At 39.1% G+C, this 26,309-nt stretch overlaps 3 protein-coding genes across 5 annotated transcripts; 2 read left to right on the forward strand and 1 right to left on the reverse strand.

The window, feature by feature from the left end:
- The first annotated feature begins 446 nt into the window (after positions 1–446).
- LOC105839096 (long-chain-fatty-acid--CoA ligase 1) lies at positions 447–18,122 on the forward strand. 3 transcript variants are annotated; one of them, XM_012685148.3, is made up of 9 exons: positions 447–786; positions 1,230–1,375; positions 8,556–8,679; positions 9,932–10,268; positions 11,201–11,669; positions 14,276–14,566; positions 16,673–16,894; positions 17,215–17,532; positions 17,727–17,864. In XM_012685148.3, coding segments are annotated over exons 1-9 (2,046 nt in total). In that variant the 5' UTR covers positions 447–785. The 3 variants fall into 3 exon arrangements, with proteins under 3 accessions (XP_012540602.1, XP_012540601.1, XP_012540600.1); XM_012685147.3 differs by lacking the exon at positions 447–786 and having other exon boundaries at positions 796–1,375; XM_012685146.3 differs by lacking the exons at positions 447–786; positions 1,230–1,375 and adding an exon at positions 6,322–6,564 and having other exon boundaries at positions 17,727–18,122.
- On the reverse strand, positions 18,102–21,135 carry LOC105839098 (vesicle transport through interaction with t-SNAREs homolog 1A). Its single transcript, XM_012685150.3, has 4 exons — positions 20,770–21,135; positions 20,580–20,638; positions 19,307–19,651; positions 18,102–19,222 (listed from the first exon to the last, which is right to left on the reverse strand). The coding sequence occupies exons 1-4, from the start codon at positions 20,888–20,890 to the stop codon at positions 19,070–19,072; spliced, it is 678 nt and encodes a 225-aa protein (XP_012540604.1). The 5' UTR covers positions 20,891–21,135; the 3' UTR covers positions 18,102–19,069.
- A 166-nt stretch (positions 21,136–21,301) lies between these two features.
- Positions 21,302–25,795, forward strand: LOC105839097 (protein ERGIC-53). Its single transcript, XM_012685149.3, has 10 exons — positions 21,302–21,895; positions 22,673–22,729; positions 22,924–23,194; positions 23,287–23,386; positions 23,460–23,571; positions 23,651–23,822; positions 23,903–24,093; positions 24,174–24,367; positions 24,433–24,614; positions 24,706–25,795. Exons 1-10 carry the CDS (start codon positions 21,727–21,729, stop codon positions 24,740–24,742), a joined length of 1,485 nt encoding a protein of 494 aa, XP_012540603.1. The 5' UTR covers positions 21,302–21,726; the 3' UTR covers positions 24,743–25,795.
- The last annotated feature ends 514 nt before the right edge of the window (positions 25,796–26,309 follow it).

Here is a 26,309-nt window from a genome sequence, read left to right on the forward strand (position 1 = left end):
ATTTCCAAGCTAATCTCAAAACGTGTTCTTTACTTTTCGTGTAGTGTCCAGCATGTCCAACAAACGGCAACGTCTCTTTCGAGCCTAATGCTCTTCCAAGTTGCACCAGCCGGAGGAGTGTCGTCATATACGTGTATCACCTAGATGTATCTCGTGAATTCCGGCTGGCAAGCCGGCCTCATTTTTCAAGATAGCGATACAAAGGTAACGATAACGTGCGCTAATATAGTAACGCACAGATGGATATATCGCGTATATAAATTTCATCGGGTGACGTGCCGGGGCGCGCACCCCGACGGTCGCGCGTGCGCACACGAGGGTTGGCCATCGCCGCTCGGGGTGGCTGCCGTGGCGCGGCGGTGACGACGAGCGAAAGGGTGGTCGCGTCGCAGCGACCTGGCATCGATTCGCGCCGTCCTCCTCGCCGCGGTGCGCGGGGTGACGTCATGGCGCCGCGTTTACGGCATTGAGGGCGGCCGGGCAGTAGTCCGCATCGCGCGTGTGAACGTGGTGGCGATCCTACGTGGTGCGATCTACGGTAGCGAGGGAAAAGGCAGTGTCATGCCGTGGCCCTGACCTAAGCTTCTTCTCCGGCCATCCAAGCCGACCGACCACCCTGGTGCGCCGTCCTTCTTCGCTCCAGGCGCGCGATTCCTCCGAATCCGCGCCGCCCGTCGTAGTCGCGCACGACAGGACTCTCGCGAGGCGGCCCGCGAGGATCCCGCGCGCCGGGAAATCACAGCGAGAGCCTGATATTCCGCCTCTCTCTCTCTCTCCCCCATGCCAGTGAGTACGCGCTATCATTTATTGACGCGCGCGAGCGAGCGAGCACGCGGCCGCGCGCGCCGGTATCTCGCGCGCTCTCTCGTACATCTTGCTCCCGCTTAGCCCTCGCTCTCGCGTTGTTTTTTTTTTTTCTTTCTTTGTCGCACGAGATTAACATATTTTCGTCGTTATTGCGATACGATTGCTGGGTAACTCCGTCCGGCGCGCGTCGACGAGTCCGCCGCGCGAAAAGACAGTGACGGTTCCGAGGGTTCGTCGCGGTTCGTTGCGACTCGCGGTGATATAATTGGGGGCAAAGTCGACGGACGGCAACTCGCGGCAGTAACGCATCTTCCCGTGCAGACATAACGTCGTATTATGCAGCAGATAGTATCGTAGCCGCCCGATTATATAATCATCTTGCCAGGTGTCTTCAGAAACGGTTGAAATGGTGTTAAACGAAGTGTTACAGTCTCAGTTCGAGGATTACCTGCCGTACGTGGGTGGTGCGGCCGGCGCGCTCTTCGTCACCGGGATGGCTTACTGGGCTTCCAGACCGAGGGCCGAGAAACCGCTCTTTCCACTCGACGCTCAGGCACTGCTGTTACCGGTAAGGAAAGAAGCGTGCGGCCACCACGTGCGTCTGCCACTCGCAGCTCGAGTTTTCCCTCAAAACCGGTCACCACCTTTGTCATACGACAAATTTTTTTTCGGCGTGTCGATTATAGAAAAGTCGTCAGGTATCTTTTATTCCACAGGCAATAAACGTGCTTGAAAAGCGGGTTGAATTTATTGTGCGATAAACAATGTAATGGCACTCTTACAGACTGATGTGTCTCGTGTGTCGTATACGACAAGTTGTCAAACGTTATCGATTGGCTATAAGATAAAGCATTTCTGGAGACGGTAGAACGTCTTTATTCTGTAATCGATTAGCACGCTTGAAAAATGTGTCGTATGGCACATGAAATATCGGCCTAAAACGGCAATCCTTCGATCAGGGATAAATCATTTCCTTCGGTTATTCTTCTTGCGATGTCCCGTGATCTCCTAATTTTTCACTTTCCACCCACAATGTTCGAACGCACTATTTCATGAGGATAAAGCTTAATACAACGGAGCTGCAAAGGAGTTAGTTCCGTGTCCCACTTCAAAATTTAAAACCGCATTGAGTGTGCGCTTTATATTAAACAGTCCGTGGTTTAATTTTTTGCAAAACTTTGCTATCTAAACAAGAAATTTTTGCCGAAGAAACGAAAATATTATGATTCGTCCAACAGAGGTTTAATGAATGTTGATTTGACATTAAGAACTGACATTGGTTTATATTATTTAGTAAGATTATTATTAGGTAAATAATAACATGCGAATATACACATCAGCAATTTACACAACACAAGCCTATAGACAATCTACAATTCGCATTATAAATTTTGAATCAGAATTATATTGAAAATTATATAGCGTATTTTCTGATATACATGTATTTGGTATTTAATATCTAATTATTTACATACCTTTGATATTTAGAAAATTCGAACTTTTTTGTTAATTAAGAAAAGATCTTTGAGTTTCAATAACAATTAAAAATTATTTGATAAATTCTCAATAGCGTACGTGAATCTTGGACCCAATAGATTCTTTTCTGTTAATTATTAATATCTTTTTAATTGTGTAATCGGTAACTTTTTTTGAAATATCTTTCAATTTTTAACAAAATATTTAATTTTAATAATTAATTGCAATAAAATTTCTCCAACATTTCATATAATATGTCAACATACACTGAAATAATTTTTTTTGCAGTTTTAATTATGAAACGACGTTGTAACGTAATAAAGCGTTTTTATAAGTAACATTAATAATGATTTCATAATCAGTTATAAAATATCAAGTGGACTTTGTGCAGTTATAGAAATCTCAATACTTATTACTATGCAAACAACTTGCGCCAACTAATGGATGGGAATCGGAAACTTGATTAATTCAACTCTTCGATTTTATATCATTGCCACTATCATTCCATGTTATTGCTAGCTTGCTGACGGAAAATTCCAAGATACGACATTTCATTGATAACGTCATTTAAATTGAACAGCAATACAAAGCTAATGTAACGATATAAATTTATTAAGCATACAGTAAAATTGTTTATATGTAAAATAAAGAATGTTATTAAATTATTACTTTTCTAAAAGCGCAATTGATTATCTAAAAATATCGATTATCTAATTAAAATCTTTCTTAATTAATTGGAAGTTTTGTTATAATAGTATTAAAAAAACATACGAATTTTTTAAAAATTATTTCATAAGTCTCGTATAAGGAGTAAGTAAACATTATTTTTTGTTATCATATTTAGTCGCAGTCATTAGTAAGTCTTATCTTTTGTTTATTATCAGCGATATAAATTTAAATTTATAATTGCTTACAATGGAAAACAAAAATTACCATTATTATCATACTCTGTCTGCAAAAATATTGCAAAAAGCAAATAACTATTATCAATAGATATTTATATGTTATTATTAATTTAATTTTACTTAATCTGATATTCTCTGAATAATTCCTATTCATGAAATATTTACATCACTGTCTGCTTCACGTATTCGACACGATTTAAACGAAGGAAATAATAAGATTAGATAAGATATTGTAGTGTTTGTAATTAAAGTTTTCAAAGCATATGATTTTATCAGAATAAAAACAGATTGATTTTAAAGCTTTATTAATCTACAGTTATATTGATTTATGATTAATTTCTTATTATGTTGCATTTTTTTCTATTTACTCAAATATTAATTCGTAATCACATGTGTGTCATATATTTTTTAAATATTTAATAAATAATTATTTTTAATAAATAAATAATTATTTATATGCAGTTATTTTTTTTACTTCTTAAACATGCAACAATTAAATTACTATAAAAATTTATTATTACATTTAAAATTGAGTATTATATATACATCATCGGTTTGAAACTATTTTTATTAATTGGGAATATTTATCATTGTGACGGACTTTTTCTATCTCGACAAAAATTGTCGGATATCCATTTTAAAAAATTCCGAACTTTTATTTGAAAGCTTGACAGAGACCTTTTGCACCAATCTATTCAATTGAAGTCACATGCGCGGAGATGAGTTGTAAAAATACATACATGCGCGTACAATATTCCGAAGTTGTATTTTCTACATCAAAATTATATTATTCACTGAAAGACAGTGAAAATAAAAATTAAAAATAAATGTAATAAACTAATTTTGGTCAGTGAAAGTACTCTTATCTTAATCGGAGAATCGCAGTAAATAATCATTGATGATCACAATTATAAGTACAGTACTGCAAATCAGTAACATTTCATTGGTTCAGATTTAGAGGGTACCATTTGCTAGTAGATAGAACGATAGCTTTTAGACATTTTCCCTCTTAGACATTTTCTTCTCGCGTGCTCGTTGTGAACCAGTCCATAAACGTATGTATTGCGTCCACGGCTCATTTATCGCACAAAGAATGAATACACAAATACCAGCACTATACGGCAAAGTGGAATCTCTTGCAAAATATCAACGTCAAAAATATGTTTGCTGAAGTTATTTTCGAAGCCTGTCTACAGATGTAATGAGCTTTTCAGATTAACTTTACCAATTGGCTCACGACCCTCATCTCGACTCAGTTTACATAAACTTCCCTTCGGGCGCTCGCTAAGGGATATTGAATCCCGTGAACTCAATATGACTTTTTTCCAATCAACATGTTAACAATTTAAGACTTTCAGACAATGACTCGTTAATCATTGTTATCGAATGCGTGAAACTGTAAAAACTTCAGTGTTACGTCACGGCAATTATAGTTTTTTTAATTTTTCTTATTTTAATGATAGTAATATTATTTTTTTTAGAATATAAAATTAAATTTTTTCTAACGGATTTGATCGGATTAACAAATTAATATTTGATCTTATTTTTTGTGATCCGTCGAAGCAACCTAGATTTAACGGAGTACTTTTACGGATTCCTCGATAAAGTACGAAACATTAATAAGAAAACTTGACACCTAAAGTTGGTTAAAGAAATCAGGAACGATATGATCAAATGATTTGAAGAATAAAGATGTAAAGATTTAAAAAATTTTAAATCTTAAAATAACCACGTTTGTTGACTTTGATACCCACGGATAATTGCTACTGATAATAATGATTAGAATCATTATTATCAGTAGCAATTATCCGTGGGTATCAAATTTTTTTTAAGTCATCATTATTCTTTTTAAAATTTTCCCACGGAAACGTAGAGCATGATTTTTTATCATTGTAGCAATTTAATCAGCAATTAAATTATTATATTTTGAAATGCTTGCAATATATACGTTTTATGTCTAACAGAAGCTATCTTGAGCTATGTAAAGTTGCTTGAACATTTGGAAACAGTGTAATATTTTGCATTACCCGCTTTATACTCCTTCGGTCAGATTTTGTTTTCACGTCGGCGCCCGTCAATGACCCATAAAGCGGTTGACGAGAATCTCGGGTTCTCGAGGGCCGGTTCGCATTTCGTTGCCTCGTAAAACGCGTCTCGTACTAACAAACGATCCCGGACTTTCTAGAGGAACTTGCTCACAGCGCGAAACGATACGTGGTAAGAAACACTACAGGACGGAGTGTCGATGCGTGTTCCTTCGTCAATCTCGGCCATATTCGAGCTGGCGTTCGTCCAAAACTCTCTTCAGCGACGAGAGCCGAGGACGACGACGCTCGGTCGGCGCACTATATTTAAGTCGAGGATCTTCGCACGGAAGATAGGCCTTGCGAAGGCCGATTGACCGCCAGAGATCCCGCGTTAATGCTGTCAATACACAAACTGAACTCTCTGAATCGCGATTTACATAATAATATTTTGAGTGAAAACGTTTACGGCTGAAGATTTTTCGAATTATATTAATCAATCTTACTTTTTTAAATGAGAGAGCATTTGATATTTCTGAACTTTCTGCTTAAAGAAGATACGCTTGGTTAATAAAACTTGTAAATATAAAATTTATAGAAAATTTGAATTCGGATACACGAAATACATACACATGAAAACAGAACCGTTTGATTTTGTACGGTTTGCGGTACAGAATCTGAGTCTTTCTGAAAAGCTACGCTTAATTTAGAGAAGAATTTTTTAATATTTTTTACTAATCTGTTTAAAATCTAGAACAATTAGTAGATGCAAATATGCAAACACAGCATAACGAAACATGCTTAACAAATTCACTGCTTCATATTTAGAGTACTTGATGTACTCGAATTTAATTTGATTTCTCAGAAATTCCCAATTAATTAATTAACTATGTACACCGGCATTCTCAGTAATTTCCGGATTAATTATTGCATCGCGTCTTTGTTTATCCAAATTATCCGGACGTTGGCGTGCTCATGATGATTAATGATATTGACAGTATTACAGCAGGCATCTCTTCCACACGACGAGTGGCATCATTCGCATGACATTCGCGCCGCGAGCCAAGAACTCGGCCCGAAAGCTTGGCCGAAAGCTCGTCTTGAATTCAGTGGCCGCGGGCGCGTTGGTCCGGCTGGTCCGATCGGTCCTGTCATCCCCCCGGCGTAAGGAGACTCGATCTATTCCCCGAGAGAGAAAGAGAAGCGTCATCCGCGAGACACCCGGCGGCGTGTCCCCGCGTCCGTTTGGAGTGCGTGTTACGTGCTGCACACGCAGGATGTCGTCGAGCTGCTTCTTTCACGAGCCGATTCATCCGCCGATCGATCTCGGCGATCAATCCGACACGTTCAAGGTGGAGTGGAGCCTCTCCGGCAAGGGGATCGCGATTCTACCCCTCGTGTAGCGCGAACCGAATAATCGAACACCCCTGTGTCTTCCGAAGAGATCGCGAGGTTCCTCGTGAATTGATCTTCCACGGCTTTTCATTCCATTATTTACGTCCATTATTTGGAAGCTCTCCGCGGAAATTGTATTCTGATATTCGGAAGCAAGCAGTGACTGTTCCTCTTTGTGAACCGCCGAAATGCGTTTCGTGACAAGAATCGTAGAAATTAGGGATGCGCCGTGATCGGGTTTTAATGTTATTGGTTTGCGAGACAGATGATTGCGTTATTATTTTCGCTTTGTCGACATTATACCTGCGTATGATTTCGATTTCCATAATGTGTATTTGTCGTAAAAAAAAAAGGTACTTTTGCTTGAAGATAGCTACTTGCAGTGTTTATGCTAAATATAACTAATTAAATGTACTAACTTAAACCCGATCGTGCGTGTAAATATAATATAAAACATAAAAATGATTCGATTTACATCATAAAGAAATGCAAATCACATTTTGATGTCTAAACATTTTAACATACATTTATTAATATTAAATTATACACATATGACATTACATCTTTCATATAATATCGTACTTAACTGCTTTGTAAGTGACCAATGACGCTTTCTTTATAATTATACTAATAGCACTAAAGACTTTTTCCCAGTCTTATCCCGTGATTACTGAACATTGACGTAAAGTGCAAGTCATTAAGACATCACGGTAATGAGAGTGCACAATGTAATTATGAGCAAGTCGCAGCGTGTAGACGCGGCTCGTCATGCCCCACGCGTAACATTTATTTACCTACATTAGTACATATACATTTCGGTCTGCTTATTTGTTCGACGTTGAGTACCCTACACTGAAAAAAAATTTACTAGATTAGAATAAAATTTTTTCAAATAGTACCAAGCAGAAGTTTTGTAGTAAAAAATTAATATAATTTATTTCAAATAAGATATTTTCTATAATTTAGAAAATGTATTATACATTTGCTATCAATCTAGAAAATGTATTATACATTTTCTATCAATTTAGATAATGTATTATACATTTTCTAAATAATAGAAAATATCATCTTACTTGAAATAAATATAATTTATTTTTTACAAAACTTCTGCTTGGTACAATATTTGAAAAAATATTTATTCCAATCTAGTAAATTTTTTTTTCAGTGTATACCACGGACACCAGTCGTTACACTGGGTGCCACGAATAGAGTTCACAGAGGTGAAATTTTGATTAAAAGTTTAAATTCTGCATTTTTTTAGAATAATAACGAGGCGTCGTTGTTTATTAAACGCGAAGAGGGATGTTATCCTTCAAAATTTAATAAGTTGCAAATGTAAGCTCTCGAAATGTCGCGCCGTTAAAAATATACTTTCCCGACTTTCCCGTTTCTCCCTCGAACCCGATTATTCGTGCGCTAGGCAAATTTAGCCTAGCCGGCGGAAGCGGTTCGGCCTTTCGTAGCTCGTGATCGACGAGACGGATACGTTTCGACGAGGAGGAGAGTGGCCTGCAGATTGTCGCGCTGTTCAATAACGGTTCGCCGACGGTATGTGCATCGGGAATCTGGTGGGTGGTGGGTTCGACGTCGTCGTTGCACAAGCACGTCGATGAAGCCCCCGAGAAGTGCCCACGCCGGTCGGTGCTGAAGATCGATATGCCTATATAGGAAACGGCGCGCGAATCTGCATAGGCGTGCATAGGCGATACTCTCGCGGCCCTTCACCCACGCGCCCTTTTGTCGCGTCGCGATCCCGCCGCGTAATCAGCCGCTCGGATACAACGTAACGCGCGCTGATACGCCGCGTGCGTGCGTGCGTGCGTGCGTGCATGCGTGCGTCCCCCGGCTAAATTTAACGTCGCACTTGCCGCACGTCGAAATTACGTAACGATCGTGCGTGCCGGATGTGTTTTCACTCGGTGTTCCTTTATACGTCTCTTGTTCGCAGGGCGACGAGCATATCCGGGTGTCCAGGTTCTACAAGGAGGGCAAGGAGGGCAAGTTCGTCACCTTCCTCTACGAGGACACGCGCACTCTGTACGAGGGCTTTCGTCGCGGCGCCAAGGAGTCCAGTAAGTCATCGTCTTCGGGTAGGGGAGGGGGCGCGAAAGCTCCTCTGGTCCTCGGAAGAGGATGTGGGAACGTTCGTGGAAGTTAATTCCAATTGAAATCGAAAAAAAAAAAAATTAATGTTGGCTCGGGGGAACATCTCGCGGAGTCGTGGCGAGCTTGGCCACGTAAGGCCGTTCCGCGGAAGCAACCTTGGCGCGCTCGCACGTCCGTATACACCCGCAACGACGACGTACGCAAAATTGCGCGTGTGTCGATTTAGCGGCTCGTTTGGCAAGCGGCGCGAGCACGGTCGCGCTATAATAGCGAATAAACAAGCGTGCGAGTGAGCTTCCTAACGAGCGCGGACCAACGGGCGGTGGTGCTTAACGACGCGAATTATCGGCGCGGATTATAGCAGTGGCGGGCGATTCGCGCCTCCTCATCTCGTCGTCGTCCGTCGTCGTCGTCGATTCGACGACCTTTCCGACGAAGGTTGACAGTTATTTCGGTCGCGTGTACATCTCTTATTTTTGCTCACGCCCGCGCAACCGACACCTGTCGCTGTATACTTCTATACGCGACCTATAACGACGGCAACGGCGACAATGACGACAGACGTGTTCGAAGATCGATAATCTTGCTGGAGATAGTCCGCTCGTCCGGCAATCATACGAGGAGATCTCGTGGGCGGCTGTGCGGCTATGCGCTATTGTCAGTCCTTTGTTATCCTAGGTCAAATTAGATTTCTGAAACCCTCTGTTCTAGGTGGAGGAAACAGAATAGAGAGTACAGAGAGAGAATCGTTCGGAAATTTAAACCGGTCTCTACAAATTGTAGAACCGTGTTAAAGTATATCGTAATTAGTTCGTTAACTATCTTAATTATTGTTATCTGGAATTTTTATAATTAATAAAGTAACGTCTTTGATCGTCGAACAAAATATTTTATCTAACAATTATTTTTATTAGCATGTTACACAAAGGAAAAATAGAATGTGTAAAATTCAGAAAAATTGTTAGACATAGAACTTTGATGGAATTATCTGCAGTATCGATTTTGTATACGCTAATATATTGATCGCTTTTCATATTGAAATAGACTTTTATCTATCACTTTTTTACATTATACATATATAATTTGATAAAGAAAATACTAAATAAGCAAATATTTTAATTGATTATTACATAACAGAAGAATGTATTGTCAATATATTTACAAGTTACGCGATGATTGCAATAACTTCTTAATTAACACGTGGATTTTAATTCGCAGATAATGGTCCCTGCCTCGGGTGGAGGGATGGTCCCAACAAACCATACCAATGGCTTCATTACAACGAGACGCTACTCAGGGCGAAGAATTTCGGTTCCGGCCTAGTATCCTTGGGGCTGGCCCCTGGTCAACAAACCTTAGTAGGCCTGTACAGTCAAAACTGTCCCGAGTGGATTCTCACCGAACAGGCATGCTACTCGTACTCGCTCGTGGTGGTGCCATTGTACGATACCCTAGGCCCGGATGCCTGCGCGTACATCATAAATCAGGCTGACATTAATCTGGTGGTGTGCGAGGATGACCAAAAGTGCAATTTGCTTCTCGACAAAGCGCCGAGGTACGTGCTGACATATTAATCTTCCTTGAAACGTGCACGAAGGAAATGCTCTTTCAGCCTTCTAGTTCAATGTTTTCGAATTGTCTCATTAATAATCCATTAATTTAACCCTGTAACTCTTATTTCCACAAGATAGTCCGCATTTTTTTTTTTATGTGTATATTTAAGGGAACGATTTTTCTACATGTTGCTCTTAGTTGTGATTTTGTTATGTTTGAAAACTCGAGCGGCACGCAAACACATCCTGCCATAATTGGCACTCTCGTGGAAAATTCATTCTGCGACTATATTCGCTCCACCTACGCTATCGATTAATTGACGGAGTCACGCGTTTAAGAATTAAACGGCACTTAATTTAGCATGCCGGTGGAGAAAGGCTCTGTAATTTAGTAGTGTGCCATAATTTAATATTCTGAAACGTCGATTTGACGACGATGTCGAACAGTTAATATGAACTCTTCAATATGTATTTAATGAGGATAACTTCTCTCTTTGAACGACGAATCATTACCATCTAATGTTCGTGTATAATAACACGCAAATAAAACATTCCGCGAAACCTCTTCATCTTTAAACAAAATATGCACAAAGCGTTCTCAACATTTATATTAACAGATTTGTAATGACATCTTAAATGTTCTTTAACTGTAGAATCTGTTGTTCCTTTTTCTTTTAACGGATCTATGTAATCTATATGATGATGCAACCGACGCGAGTCGGAAGCCAGATACGATCCGCCGGTTTCCTCAAAGAGAACGCTCTCAGGGCCAACCCCGAAAGCAGCTTTAAAAGCGCGCGCGCGTGATGTTGAAAGTGTTAATCTGTAACACTGCCAAGAGCTTGGATGATACAAAGCGGAGCGTTTCCGACCGAGGCACTACGGCCACGGGGGCGGTGTGTTCACTGTCTCAACAGATTCTCGATCTCGACAGATGTTTACGGAAGCTGGTGGTGGTGAAGGAGACGCGGCCGGCGACGAATCAGCGAGCGAAGAACCGCGGCGTCGAGGTATACAAGTTCGACGATATCGAGCGACTAGGCGCGCAGAGGAACCATCCGGAGCTGCCGCCGAAGCCGTCCGACCTTTGCACGATATGCTACACCTCCGGCACAACCGGCAACCCGAAGGGCGTAATGTTGACGCACCAGATGATCATGGCGTCCAACTGCGCGGTGATGATGCAGCTGGGCGACCACGGGATCTCGTCCAAGGACACGTTGATCAGCTTCCTCCCGTTGGCGCACATGCTGGAGCGTTGCTGCGAGAACACCGTCTACATGATGGGCGGCTCGGTCGGCTTCTACAGCGGTGACATCAAGAAGCTGCCCGAGGACATGAAAGCCCTCCGGCCTACCGTTATGCCGGCCGTGCCTAGGCTACTGAATCGTATATACGATAAGGTGAGTACACCGCGGAAATCTATTCTTGTTCACGGATCTCCCGGGCGGATAAATAAAATGTTACAATAACAGGGGAATGTGACATAAAGAAAATAATAGACAGTTTCAGTTGACTTACACGAATGAAGAAGGAAACATCTATTTCCGGAAGACGCGATAGAAATGCGATTTTCCACGAGAAATGAATGATGACCTCGTGACTTTTTACGGAAGACACGTCCGTCCACTGCAGATCCTCCGTCGAATCTTGGAATCACACACTTAGATCATGCGGATCACGTTCTGTTTATCACCGCAGTTTATTTCGAGTAGTTTATTACTGTCGTCCGCACGCGTTTTGTGTTGATCTATAGTATTTTATTTTTAGTTCGCACTTAGTCGGCCGCGTGATAAATGTGCCGTACAGCCCGTCTCAACGTAATGTAATATCTGATGTAGTTAATGAATCGTCGTTGTTTAGACTGCGGTAATAGGGTCCATAGGAGCGTTATTCGCGTAATGATATCACAATTAATCCGACGTAGGCGGCGCAAATGCCGTAAGTTACGCGACTAATCCATCGTATATCGATTTACCCGATTAAGTAATTCATCACGGTCGCACTTTCGCGACCGGTGACTGCGTGTCCTTCGCCTATTTTTAAAACCTGGGAGTTGTCGTAGGGCGTAGGGCGCGTCGTCAGCACCTTTTTGTTTGCCCCGATCTAAAGTCGAGCAATCGAAATTTTCCCTCATATTACACGGCCGGCGAAATGTCAATAACATTATAAATTCCTACAGGGAACAGCACGACCCTTTATACAAGCAAGGTTGCGAGCGCTATCTTCTTCCAGCGTTTCCTTTCGGGCATCCATAGTTAAATGAATAGTTCATATGTACTTCCGCTTCCGTACAGATGATTAGAATTATCTGTATGTGATTCATTAAGCGAAAGTTACATTTAGATTAGATACAGTTCAATATTTTTACGACGCGACACACGCGATAACAGTCCGGCTCTCCTGTGATATTAGATAAAACGCTCCTTTTATAACACATCCGCATGCGCCGGAACGCCCAACAGCATCAGCTCTTTATAATCTTGATGCAATTTCAAAGTTAAATGACATGCTTTGCGTTTCTTTATACACGGAAAATTAAAAGTATCATATTATCGTACACTCTGAAGGAAAAAAGTTGTTAACAAAGTTTTTCATATAGTTCAATTTATACAACTTAAAAAGTTTAGTCAAATCTACAACTGTCGTCTTTCTCACTGTATTTATTAATACATGAAATGTTGTATTTTTATTTTAAGTACGAACCTTTGCCATGAACCAGGCATCGCGAGCGTGAAGAGACAGAGCTGCAGAAGTGATTCCTGCCGTCCCTGAGATCTGAATGGGACACGCGCTCGATCACGAGATCGCGTTGTCAGATTACATTTACGCGTATCTTTCGTAACGCGGCGACGTTTTCCCTCGCGTTAAATTCCGAGCTTTAAAAAGCATCCAAAACTTGGTGGCGAAGCCAACCGGGAGCGGTCACGCGTTTTGGCGCGCACGTGCACGATGACGCGCGTAACAGGTGCGGCGGAATACACCGGTCGCTTGTGCTGAGTTTGCATAAAATTTGATAGACACGTAAGCGACCTGTGCGAGCGTCTCATTTCAAGAGATACGGATAATTCGCCACTTGACGCTGTTTCTGCTTACCGGCTTCGAAAATCCACGGCATAAATCCATTTATCGTCGGTCGCCCGGTTGACAGAATGTTACTTCGAATTCGCTCCAACTGTCCAAACAGACAGTTATTCTCCACTTCACGGTGTGACCAGAGTGTGATGACAAAAATATTTCAACGCCAATCTAAACATATCGAGATTCACCGATTAATGATCATCTTATTGATATTGAGGAATATCGACACTTTTGCACAGAAAAAAAAGTTAATTTAATTAAATTTTTCAACTTGATTAAATTTCTTCAGTTCAAATATTTATACATTTAACTTAAGTATATAAAATACTTGAACTTCAATTTAACTATTTATATATTTGACTGAAATAAATAGTTGAATTGAAGATATTTAATCAAGTTGGAAAATTTAGTCAAATTAATAACTTTTTTCTCAGTGCGCTCGCTAAAATGCAATAATGTGGTATAAAAAATACATTAAACTGAAAAAAAAAAAAAAACATAATATAAGAAATATAAAATTAATTCACTGTGTCTTTTGGAGAATACTTAGTTTCAATTGAAATCTAAATTTATCATGGCAAATGTGGCTAAATCAGTAAATCATTTCAATCAATGAAAGAATTCAGTGTGTCGTGCTATTTCATCTGTGACTCTTGCTGGAATACGTCCAGCATAATCATTAGCTATCAAGCTAGAAGCTACTAAGATATCTAACAAAATATATGATATTAATTTACATATTTACAATTATATTATTATTATTATATTATTAAATTATATTATTATTTTGTTTAATACAATACTTTTAGTCATATTATATTTGAAGTTACATCGTATCATACAGTTTTTAATTATTATTATTCGGTGGTTAATATGAGGCCTCGTGCGGATTATCCGATGGTGATTTTCACTCTCTTGACGTTCGTAGGTTCAAGCCGAACTGCAAAACTCGTTCCTGAAGAGGATGGTCTACAACATGGGCATGCGGGCGAAGGAGGCGGAGATCAAGAAGAGCATCGTCAGGATGAACAGCATCTGGGACAAGATCGTGTTCAAGAAGATCCAGGAGTCGATGGGCGGCAGGCTGAGGCTGATGCTCGTGGGTTCCGCACCGCTAGCGGGGAACGTTCTCACGTTCATCAGGTGCGCCCTTGGCTGCGTCGTGGTCGAGGGCTACGGCCAGACGGAGTGCACCGCGCCGATAACGCTCACAATTCAGGTACGTGCATCAGTAATCAATCGCCGGAACTACAGTGTTCGCTAGGTTTTACGATCGGCTCGTAAATATCCCACGCTCGTTTCCACGAAACTCTCAGGTCGATTAATTGGAACAGTACAGGGTCGCGGTATCGTATCGCAAATCTTTGAATCTATATAGCGCGCTAGCATTTCATCATTTACAATTCTCGCGTTCTTTTCTCCGTATTTTACGTATTTCGTTTATATTACAATTATGTACATACACGTACGTACGTACGTCGTCTCAGTTCCACATTTTCTAATCTATTTTATTTATTCTGCTTGTTTGGTTTCCTTTACTGCAGCGTTCACCTTTTCCTGTTTGAATCGGAAAGAAATTCTCTCGACTGTTATACAATTGCGCGTCTTCTCTTTTATGTTCAGAGGAAAAATAGGAAAAGTATTGTTTGACAATTGACGTACGTCTCTAAGAACGACGTTAACATTCTACGCAACAGCGTTTGAAGAGGATGCGTGTAAATGTGAACTTACGTGTACACAGTAAAGACATTTCGATCGTGTAAAAGACCAGCGATAGTTATATAAACCAACGGTCAATAGATGCTTCGTGAATGCATTTTTTATAAAAACGTTAAACTTGCGTGCTGAACACACTATATATGAATCATACAAACACCGTCTAAATCCCAAAATAACTTAAAGATTTCTTCCTTATATAATGCAACAGCTAACATAGCTTTTATTTGCTTTTCTTATTTATATAGCGATAAATGCCGATAAATAACATCGCCCAACAAGCCGGTGGTCTCACGTGAAAACTTTGCCACTCTAGTATAGAGTACAGAGGGTTCTTATTGATTCTACTAAAGTTACAAGCCCAATGTTCGAGCGAAAAGCGGGAGCGGGGTACTTTATCGAACGCCGTTTGGCACTGCGACAAAATGAACATTAAGTAGCAGGCAGATCGGACGCAAACATGCTGTAGGAAGCATAGGTTTTCGTTGAAATTCCACAAATTCCTTGCGCGCGCCCCTTGCGGAATGTTTAACGCATTAAGCGATTTACGCCGCTATCGGATTTTTCGTCAACAAACATTTCACGATTCTCGATATAAATCGGCCATTATATCGCCGTTGAATGTAATCCGATTGCGGTAGCTCAAAATAATTCTGACGATTTCTAAACATTTTCAGCGCGTTGCAGCCAGGCGCTTGGATTTATGCGCTTTTACGCCAATCGACATCACTGTGAAAAGCTTATCTTCGCCCAGTAGATAAATTTATGATACGGCTTTTATTTTTATTATAAACCTGTGGTGCGGCTTGGGAGCAGATCGCGCGTTTTGTGAAACGCCGCTCTCTATAGACCACTACCCTAATCACCCAAGCGTAAATCTCCGGTAATTAATATCGCTTCGCCCTTCATTATGCTTGATACGAACGCGCGATCGAATGCGCAGATTCTTAACAAGCTAAAAGGAATTTTTATAGTAAGATATTCAGAGCACTTCCTACGTAACATAATTTTTATTATGTTTTACAAATCAAAACCTTTTCTAAAATTAAGCAATTTATTAATTATTAATTCGTTTTAACTTTTGTTAGATTTAATAGTATCATCCCTTATTCCAGCTTATTTGCTCATGATTGAAATCTTAAAAAGAAAAGATACTAATCTCTAGAAGGATAGAGATGTTTACCGCTGACAGATTGGCAAAATTAAAATGATGTTTTTATTGAACGCTGACTAATAATCAAGTAATGCGCGTGCTCTCTCTATTCTTGGCGCGACTATCGACATAAATATATAGACGGCGAAAGCCGTCGCAGTCGTAGATATTTCTGTCAGCTCATCGAATCAAAGCTTCGGAACCATGTGCCAGGGCACGTGGTGCGCCACTTCCTTCACAAGACCAATAGTTGCGCGCTATGTATGATATTATTGTATTCGGAAAAGGTCCATCGATCCATCCACACTTCTAAATATTTCGTGTATATAAGAAATATACTATAATAAATTCGGATTTATCTGATAGATAGTATATAGTCTTTGTTGAAAATAGAAATGCTCTCTTGCCAATTTGTTCTTCGGATTTCTAATTTCTCGTCTTCGTTTGTGAATACAGGGCGATCATGTGCCGGAACATGTGGGACCACCGGTGGCCTGCTGTTGCGTCAAGCTTGTCGATGTTCCAGAGATGGAGTACTACGCGGTGAACAATCAAGGTGAAGTGTGTGTAAAGGGTACTAACGTTTTCATGGGATACTACAAAGATCCGGAAAAAACTGCCGAGGTTATCGACGAACAGGGATGGCATCACACAGGAGACATCGGCATGTGGCAGCCTGTAAGTTACATTTATTACATTATGTTTAGGCCACTATATTGTGTTGGCGAGTATATCTTTATATAAAGTTTTTATATAAGTACCAAAAGTTATATAAAGTTTTTATATAGTACCAAATAAGGTCTTAAATTATTTTTAAAAATCTATTAAATATAATTTTAAAATCGTTCAATATATCTTATAAATGATGTTATATTTCATACTTGTGGAAAATGTAAAATTAAATAACTAGAATTCTTTTTTTCCTTCAAAGACAATTAAAGTCGATATTATAAATTAGTATAATCTTTTTTTATATTTATGTACTGAATTACTTTCAGAATGGAACGTTAAAAATAATTGATCGGAAGAAGCACATTTTCAAGTTATCACAAGGGGAATACATCGTGCCGGAAAAGATCGAAAATATTTACATACGCAGCCAGTATGTACAGCAAGTATTCGTCCATGGAGAATCCTTGAAATCTTGTATCATAGCAATAGTAGTACCAGACGTAGACGTAATCAAGTGCTGGGCGGTAGAGAATGGCATACCTGGTACTTTGAGCGTTCTCTGCGCCAATCCAGAAGTCAAAAAACTAATTTTGGATGATATGTTAGCGTGGGGAAAAGAAGCCGGTCTGAAATCCTTTGAACAGGTATTATATTCCCTTTTTTATTTTTTTCTTTGCTCGAAAAAATTCAGACCAAATTTATTTAATATTATTTATTTAATATCATTTAGTTTGTGACGGATAAAACATGTTGAACGCGTAAAAATTTTAAAAATAAAACCTAGAATGGTTTAATAATTAAAAAATTTAACGAAAATCTGATTATTTACCCTGCACAGGTGAAAGATATTTATCTCCATCCAGACCCGTTCTCTGTACAAAATGGGCTTTTAACACCAACGCTAAAATCGAAACGGCCTCAACTGAAAGCGTACTTCAAACCACAGATAGAGGATCTCTATCTACAACTGGATTGACCAGACTGAGTGATCATGCTACTGCTCGTCCGCACCAGCACTGAACGTAAAGAAAAACGTTCGATGATAGAGATGGAAGCAAAGCGCCTTTCCTCGCCGCCGTTTTCACACCGAAGTCACCATTGTCATCGAATATCCCTCGATACTTTTATTATATTATTTTCACAGGTACATTAGGGAACGCAGACGGAAAAAAGCACCGTTTAGGCTAATTAAGGTAAATGATAACGTAACAAGTAATAAAAGGAGTTATTATTAGGCGCGTCTAGTTTCTCTCTTACTCTCAATTACAAGCATCCTTTGATATTTTCGGTGATGAATGTATTTACAGTTTGATCCTTACCCACGCATACTTCAATAATGTACACAGTGACTGTTGTTATTCTCATGTAAGAGATGAGATTAGAGAATGCATTTTTAACTGTGGTAGAGTCCATCGCAGTGAACTCACCCGATATTACGGCTCAGGTCAAAATTACAACAATTACACGTAGTTGTTAACTTGAACAGGTAATATTTCCTTGAGTATTACCCTGAAGAGGTAATATATTTCAAAATGTGCCCGATAATCGGCGCACGTAACGTCGAGAAAACCTTGAATATGACTTAATAAATACATTTCTTGTTGAATATATTTTGTGGTTCGGAATATCTTTAGAGACTCGAACGCAATGTGTTAACCGCTGATCAAGATTCGGATATCGCTCGGATAACAATATTCAAACGGTTTTACGATCCTTTCCGATGCACTTGAAAATAACATGTTTGCTAATCAGTCTATGCAATACAGTTTCAATTAACATAGTCAATTAACTTCGACTCCCAAATGGTAAAGAATCGTGAAACCGTTTTAACAATTACCTTACGAGAATGGGTCAATATTTTTTTATACAAGACTTTACATAACATTAAATGGAGTCTTTTGTTCTTGTTTGATGACACATCTTGCCAGAATTTTACTTGCTCGCTTGAAACATTGGTTTTGTAAGAGATCACTGGTTTAGTCGTCCAATGCTGGTAAAGTTGAGAGAATATATGTAAAGACTGGCGTTTCGAGGCAAAATGTGACAAACAAGTTCGAAAGAATTGAATAGACGATACATAATTACCTCGCAATTTGATAGAGATAACATTTTGAAGTCTGATAATAAATATGACTTCCAAACCACATCTAGTGGATCTGGCCGATAAAAAATGTCTGTTCTTTAACTCTTAAAACTATAGTATATCACAATGAACGCGACGATTATAAGTACTAATGCTACCCCTGCCAAAATAATTCTCTGTTGAAGGCTTCGAAAGATCATTCCCGATAGTAACCGAGATCCTCGTCCTAATTCCGCATCTGTTTCACGTAACTGAAACCACAAGCAGCGTCATGATTTTGTTCTTTCTTTTTAAAATGTAATTTACATAAATTTCATATTATATAATAATTTTACCCTCCCTCTACTTCGTTGTATCGTTTCACGCTGTTCGTGGAGTTCCTTCAGGACCTGAGAGCCGATCTCTTCTGTCTCCAACGCCATACGATAACCATTCTGTAATGTCCGTCCCGACCGTTCTATTCTTTCAGAGGCATCCAGTAATCTTTTCCTTTGGTCTTCCGTAACATTATTGTCCCAAGACTCCTCCACCGTGATTTCCGTGTCCTCTCTTGGTTTCTTTGCCGTTTGAAATTCTTGCGTCAAGCGTTTCAGTTCTGCTCTGTGACTTTCCACGCGACCGCGTAGACGATCGCGCGCCGCTCCGTTCATCCCACGAACCTCCAACTCCATCTGTTCCAGCTACAAATAATCTCTAATTAAATAAATAGTTTATAACATCATTCCGAGTGAAAACGAACAGATAAGACATATTTCAAAGCATGATTAATCTCTTTTGTTACTTAGAATTTTTTAATGTTTTAATTTAATTAAAATTAATTTTTCTATATTTTCATTTTTCACAACTTTTTGATACACTTTGTAAACAAATGTAAATAAATTTAAATCTTTCAAAAATTCATTTAAAACGAATACATGAAAAATATTTTCTATGTATATATCTTTGAAATGAAAAGTTAAAGGTTTAAGATTTTAGTGGATGAATTAAAAACAATCGTTCCATTAAAAAAAAAAACCTACAATCTCATCAATTCTAAATATTATCTTGCTTCGCTTAACATCAATTTCCCCTTAATTTAATTTTTTTAATAATTTCTTGAAACCTAACTTTAAAATCTATTAAAAATTCATTTAAAATTACATGAAAAGTTAAGTTTTATCTACATATGTCTTTGAAATTGGAAGAATTGAGGTAAGGCAGAAATTTTTTTGTAGATTATTAAAATGCAAACTATTAATTAAATAATGTTTTTAAATATTCTACACAATGTATGCGTATCAAACACTTATAATCCCAGGTTTAATTATACTGCATAGATTATTATGATTAAGTAAGCTGGTCTCTTAACAATATTTAATTATGTACGATACCGAGATCTAATAGGAAAAGAAAATACGATGCAGTATATACATTCCGAAGCGCATTGTGTCTCAATTTTTTTTTTTTTTTTTTTTTTTTTCCACCAAGAAAACCGTGCGCGGCAGAATACGGAATGGAATTTCTCTAACCCCGCGCCAACATGAAATAATTGTTTGACAGTCGCGATGGATCCACCGACACGCACGTTTAGAGTCCGTCCCGATCAAAGAAAAGCATAAATTCAATTACCAGCTCCTGCGCCTCCTCGATTTGCCGGTCCACATCCTGCACGAAGGCCCTTTTCTCACCTACAAATTACGTCACTTGTATTGATTAACGCTCTTTAACGGCACGTAACCTCGCGTGGCGATCGCGCGCGAGTCCTCGCGCGAGACGTCGCGATCGCCTCCTCGATTATCGCCTCGACGGCGTTCCTTACCGCCACTCTGGATCCTGATCCGCCCGATTTTCGCGGTGATGTCAGCTGTCAGAACGGCATACTGCTGCTCGTAGCTGTCAACGAGCGACGCCATCTTGGACACGGGTGTGCCATCGACCATCGACGCGAGCCAGATGGCGATTCCGACTGTAATCCGCGAGGTGATAAGGCGGAATTGCAATCGAACAGAGAAACTAGACGACCCTCCATCGCGCGGCTCTCGGCCTTGCGCGAAAAGGTCACGGAATTCATTAATTTATGCAAACTCCGATTTTTTGGGGGGGAAATTGCGCGTAAACAAATTACGCGCTTCAGAAAATTGCTCTGTAAATCGGTAAAGAAACAAGAGGTCATTTAAATAATTTGCATAGATACGATATATATTATTAGATAATACAGCAATTATTTTTGCGAATAGTATATAATTATTTTTATTCAACTTCCAGGAATTTTCTTTAATTTCCAGTCTTTAATCGTAATTTAATTTACTCCTGTGTTGCAAAGCTAATCATTAAATCATTAAATGAACACGTGATCTACGTGAGATGTGCACGGTTTTTTTAAGCGCACAATCCGACAATGAAGTTAAAAAAAACTTAAACGATGCATTCTGAAATAATGCCGACGATATCCTGAAAATTTATATATATATATATATATATATCATACATGGCGCGAACTGTGGCATTACTCCGATATTGTTGTCGATGCATATTTCGGAATAGGTACCTCCGAGGAGAAGGAGAATTAAATGCCACGCGAAATCCTCGGGGGAACCTCGAAATCTGGCCACGAATTCCACGAAGGCGACACGTCAGTGACAGCGGGCCAATCGCGCGGCCGAAATCGCAGTCGGCCCGCCAATGATGGGGCGCGCGTGGTGCGCGGCCAACTTCGCGGCGCGTGCCGGCAGACAAGACAAGACAGCTCTCAGCTGGCGTTTATCCGTCAGTCGAAATGAAGATGGCCGCTGAGGTGAGGTGGCTCCTCGCTTTTCTCGTGTCGTGCGGCGTGTCGTTGTGCCGCGGCGAGGCGCCGCATCGGAAATTCGAGTACAAGTACTCGTTCAAGCCACCGTATCTCGCGCAGAGGGACGGCAGCGTACCGTTCTGGGAATATGGCGGAAGTGAGTACGGGGATCCCATATATCGAGAATGGGGTGGCTGATATAACCTAAACTGCGACACCTGTCGTGCCGCCCGACGTCGCCGCGCGACACCGTATGTTACCTCGACGGCGCCGATCCGGACGACGCGGCGGAAAGACCCGTGGTTCCCTCGCGTCTCCGGACGTGTACCGATCTGCTCCCGACTCCGTGACCACGTGGCAGCGTGACTTCCTGCCGCCAACTGGCAACTATGTCGAGAGCGATCAAAACACTGATGACGTGTGACGTGCACGCGTCTCTCGTCGTACGTGCACGCGGCGTGCACGCCACGAAGTAGCAAATAATAGATAATTTATGCGGAATTGCGATGACCCTCCTATCGATACATTATAATTATAGATTTCCAAGAATTGTCTGTTAATGTCCAGTGATTATTTTTTTAATAATAGTTCTCAATAACAATTGGATAATGAAAATTGTAGAGTGAGAGAAAAATAAAGTTATATTTTAATGAAAAAGGTTTTATTAATTATTATAGGAGAAGATTCCTGTCTTGTTTAAAGAAATGTCTGTTAATATTCCAAAGACAGTCTGTGTGTTTGACAGGTTGTTAAATATTGCTTGTTACAGTGAACATATGTTTTACTTGTCGCTTCAAAATAATTCTTAATTAAACGATCTTATTATTATTTTCCATATGGTTTTAAATATACTATATTTATAATATAAAAATATTACATAAATGTAACAATTTGTTGTTTTCTAAAAACATACATTTATGTTCTTAAATTGCAGATGCCATTGCTAGTGCAGAAAATGTCAGAGTAGCACCATCACTCAGAAGTCAAAAAGGTTTGTATAATATTTATGTACTCATATTACATATAAATATACCAATATTTCAAGCTTTCTAAGTAAAAATTGTTATAAGTAATTCTAACAAAGTTTTTTCTGTAAATTATGTAAATTATGTAAAATAATATTGAATTTTTAAGTGCATTGCATTAAACTAGAGCTTAATAACAATTCTATGCAATATTATTTAGGTGCAATATGGGTGAAACAGCCAATTAATTTCGACTGGTGGGAAGTTGAATTAGTATTCCGGATAAGCGGACGTGGAAGGATAGGAGCGGACGGTTTGGCATTTTGGTACACGACCAACAAGGGATATTACAATGGTTCCGTTTTTGGTAGCTCGGATCGTTGGACAGGTCTGGGAATGTTCTTCGACTCATTTGATAATGACAATAAACACAATAATCCATACATCATGGCAATTCTCAATGACGGCACAAAGGACTTTGATCATATAAAGTAAATTACATCATTTGCAACTTAGTCGTATGTGACTTGCAATTCTGAATCAATTATATGTAATTCATATGTTTTATCTTGTTCTAAAATAGTGATGGCTCTACCCAGCAGTTGGCTGGTTGTTTGCGAGACTTCCGTAACAAACCTTTTGCTACACGAGCGCGGATAGAGTATTATATGAATACGTTAACTGTAAGTATATTGGACAAAATTGTAACAGCTTTTATTTTGACATTTCGTTTGATCGGCGTCTTTTCTTTTCAAGTTGTTATTCCATAATGGTATGACAAACAATGAGCAAGATTATGATATCTGCTTCCGAGTTGACGATGTCATGTTACCGAAACACGGATACTTTGGAATTTCCGCCGCTACTGGTACGCCTAAGAATATTGATATGCGATATACTGACGTAAATATATTGCACGCGTTTGTATTGCATTTCTGACTATCTAGGTGGCCTGGCTGATGACCATGACATCTTACATTTCCTTACGACCTCTCTGTATCCTCCTGGACAGCTACCAGTAGATGGGAATAAAGTTTCTGTCGAGGAACAAGCTAAACTGCAGCAGGAATACTTAGACTACCAAAAGAAATTAGATGAACAGAAAGAGGAATTCCGCAAGTAGGGAAAAATACATAATGTAATATTACGGTACTTTTATGACATAAAATAAACATTTAATATCAATGTCATTTTGACAGAGAGCATCCAGAGTTACAGAAGAACGAATTTGACGAGTATTTCGAGACAGAGAATCAAAGAGAATTACGGCAAATATTCAATGGGCAAAGCCAAATGTTTGATGCCTTGCGTGAACTTCACAGGAAATTAGATGAGATTGTTGGAAGGCAAGAAAGAACCTTGGGTTTAATTTCTCAACTCGGACAAGGAGGTATATCGCTCATTATTGCTTGAATTCTAATTTATATTGAAGTAACATTGTCGATTAATTTAATTTGAATGCACAATTAGGTGTACAAGTTGCGGGTCAACCTGGGCAGCAACCTGTGCTAATCGACACCATACGTCGGCAAGAAGTCGACGCCGTGCTGAGTAACCAAAATATCATACTGAATACAGCTAGAGAAATTAAATCCTTTGTGGGAGAGGTTCATTCAAAGACTGAATCTATTCTTAACAATCAAGCGCGCGCTCCGACTGCACAGGTTTATATTGTTTATATAATTAATCAAGTTTTACAAAACGTTTTTAATACTAATAAATTTTGCAGGTACAGCCAATGGGATACGATTATCAGTCATTTATGACAGAGATGCGAGACGGGCTTAACACGTTAAAGAAAGATTTTAAAACCACGGGAAGCGTAGATTGTCCTAATTGTCTAACGACTACTATGTTCTTACTATTCATCGGAGTACAGATGATAATATTATTGGTGTACAGTCTTTATCGGTAATTATATAACTATATAACGGAGTTCGTAATTATTTATATACAAAAAGAAAGATACGTCATGTTAATGTTTCTTTTTTTTATTCTATAGAGACAATAAGGAAGCACAGATGAAGAAACTCTACTAACGTGTACATCGGCAAATTTACAATGCATTCTCGTTTGCATTACGATTTGATATTTTTATTACTCGTTGTTCGTATCCGCGAAGTATGATTCGTGTCTCGACATTTGTATAATAAATCTCTCATCCGTTAGATCAATTGTGAAATTGTACAGCATTTGTCGGATATTGTTTCACGAGGACACGAGAACATCTCGCGATAATGGGACTTCCCATTTTAAATATCTCCATTTAAACATCCAAATTGGAAGCTCTACCTCCGTTACAGGTGCAAATGGGTATTATGCTGTGCAATCTATATTAGAGTTGTCATATGGCTTGGAGGAATAATTATATAAGTTAAAGGTTACTTACGGATACGTAATTAACCTGGGAGTTATTAAAGATGTCTTACGATCTTTTTCTTGTATCGTTAAATATATATAATATATAGTTTTTTTACTCGTCAATCGTCGCATACATAATTATCGTTACGTACACATCATCTTGGCAGCTTTTTCATTTATAATCGCTGTATTGTTAATTTATCCTCGTTGCAACGGTAACGCGGCTTTCCGTGTAAATCTTTGTACGATATTTTGTATCACGCATTTAGTACATGAATATACGATTATTTTATTCTTAAGAACAATCACTTTTGTCACTTGAGGTCGTCGGCATTCCATTATGAACTGTGTCATTTCTCAGAGTGAGAAGAGATAATTATCACATGACGCGATATACAACTGTTACATAATAATGATTTTGAATGTATTGTACTATTTCATAGGTGATTACTGTAGTGAAGAACGTGCGTTTGTGTGTACTGTAATCCCCTGTTGTGTAAACATGATTGTGTACAGTGAGACTGCGTTTTTGAAATTATGATAAAAGACCTCTGAGTAATGTGTGTACGTGTGTAAAGTACATGAGTAGAATTACTATAGCGTATACGGGAGCGAAAATAGAAAAAGATCCCTAAGTTCGTTACTCCCCACATCATTGCATTTGTAAAAGTTTATTGAATATTGTAGCTGTACGAGAAAATACATCTGATAAAAAATTCAAAAATGAAAAACAATTCTATTAATTCATTAATTCTACTAATTTTTCTCAAGTTTATTGTAATTATTACACACAGTGCATAATTTAATATTCTTTAAGTCATTTTTTGCGAAGAACATTAGGCGATAGGTAATAATTTTGTCAACACATTTAAAAATGCGATGTATTTTAATTATTGATACCAGAGAGGAACCTGAGAGCGGTCATCGCGTTGTTTTAGGTATTTTCATTCATCATCGCCTCTATGTGCACAAAATGTGCACATTGAACTATATAGTCAAACATCTATGAATCTCGTAGGTAATGTGCACAACTTTTTGGGTCTCTTCTATGCTATGTCCACGTTTATTTGGTTTTGTTTCATGCTATACCCATAAATACAATTATATGCATTCACATTTTAAATCTGTTTTATGCAAATGTGCATAATCGTATTCTATAAATGTGCAATATCACATATACATGATATAAATTCAATTAATTGATTTAATAAAAATTCTGCACTCACCAATTGCTGTCGCTGCTCC

The sequence above is a fragment of the Monomorium pharaonis genome, chromosome 8, assembly GCF_013373865.1.
Source record: "Monomorium pharaonis isolate MP-MQ-018 chromosome 8, ASM1337386v2, whole genome shotgun sequence".
Lineage (NCBI taxonomy): Eukaryota > Metazoa > Arthropoda > Insecta > Hymenoptera > Formicidae > Monomorium > Monomorium pharaonis.

Excerpts from the sequence above, each read along its gene's own strand:
- LOC105839096 (XM_012685147.3), top strand. The coding sequence starts at position 1,214 with ATGGTGTTAAACGAAGTGTTACAGTCTCAGTTCGAGGATTACCTGCCG. Across the intron at positions 1,376-8,555 it reads CTCAGGCACTGCTGTTACCG|GGCGACGAGCATATCCGGGT; the intron begins GTAAGGAAAGAA and ends TCTTGTTCGCAG. Across the intron at positions 10,269-11,200 it reads CTTCTCGACAAAGCGCCGAG|ATGTTTACGGAAGCTGGTGG; the intron begins GTACGTGCTGAC and ends CGATCTCGACAG.
- LOC105839098 (XM_012685150.3), bottom strand. The coding sequence starts at position 20,890 with ATGGTCGATGGCACACCCGTGTCCAAGATGGCGTCGCTCGTTGACAGC. Across the intron at positions 20,639-20,769 it reads GATCAGGATCCAGAGTGGCG|GTGAGAAAAGGGCCTTCGTG; the intron begins GTAAGGAACGCC and ends CGTAATTTGTAG. Across the intron at positions 19,652-20,579 it reads TCGAGGAGGCGCAGGAGCTG|CTGGAACAGATGGAGTTGGA; the intron begins GTAATTGAATTT and ends GATTATTTGTAG.
- LOC105839097 (XM_012685149.3), top strand. The coding sequence starts at position 21,727 with ATGAAGATGGCCGCTGAGGTGAGGTGGCTCCTCGCTTTTCTCGTGTCG. Across the intron at positions 22,730-22,923 it reads ATCACTCAGAAGTCAAAAAG|GTGCAATATGGGTGAAACAG; the intron begins GTTTGTATAATA and ends AATATTATTTAG. Across the intron at positions 24,094-24,173 it reads TTCTCAACTCGGACAAGGAG|GTGTACAAGTTGCGGGTCAA; the intron begins GTATATCGCTCA and ends ATGCACAATTAG.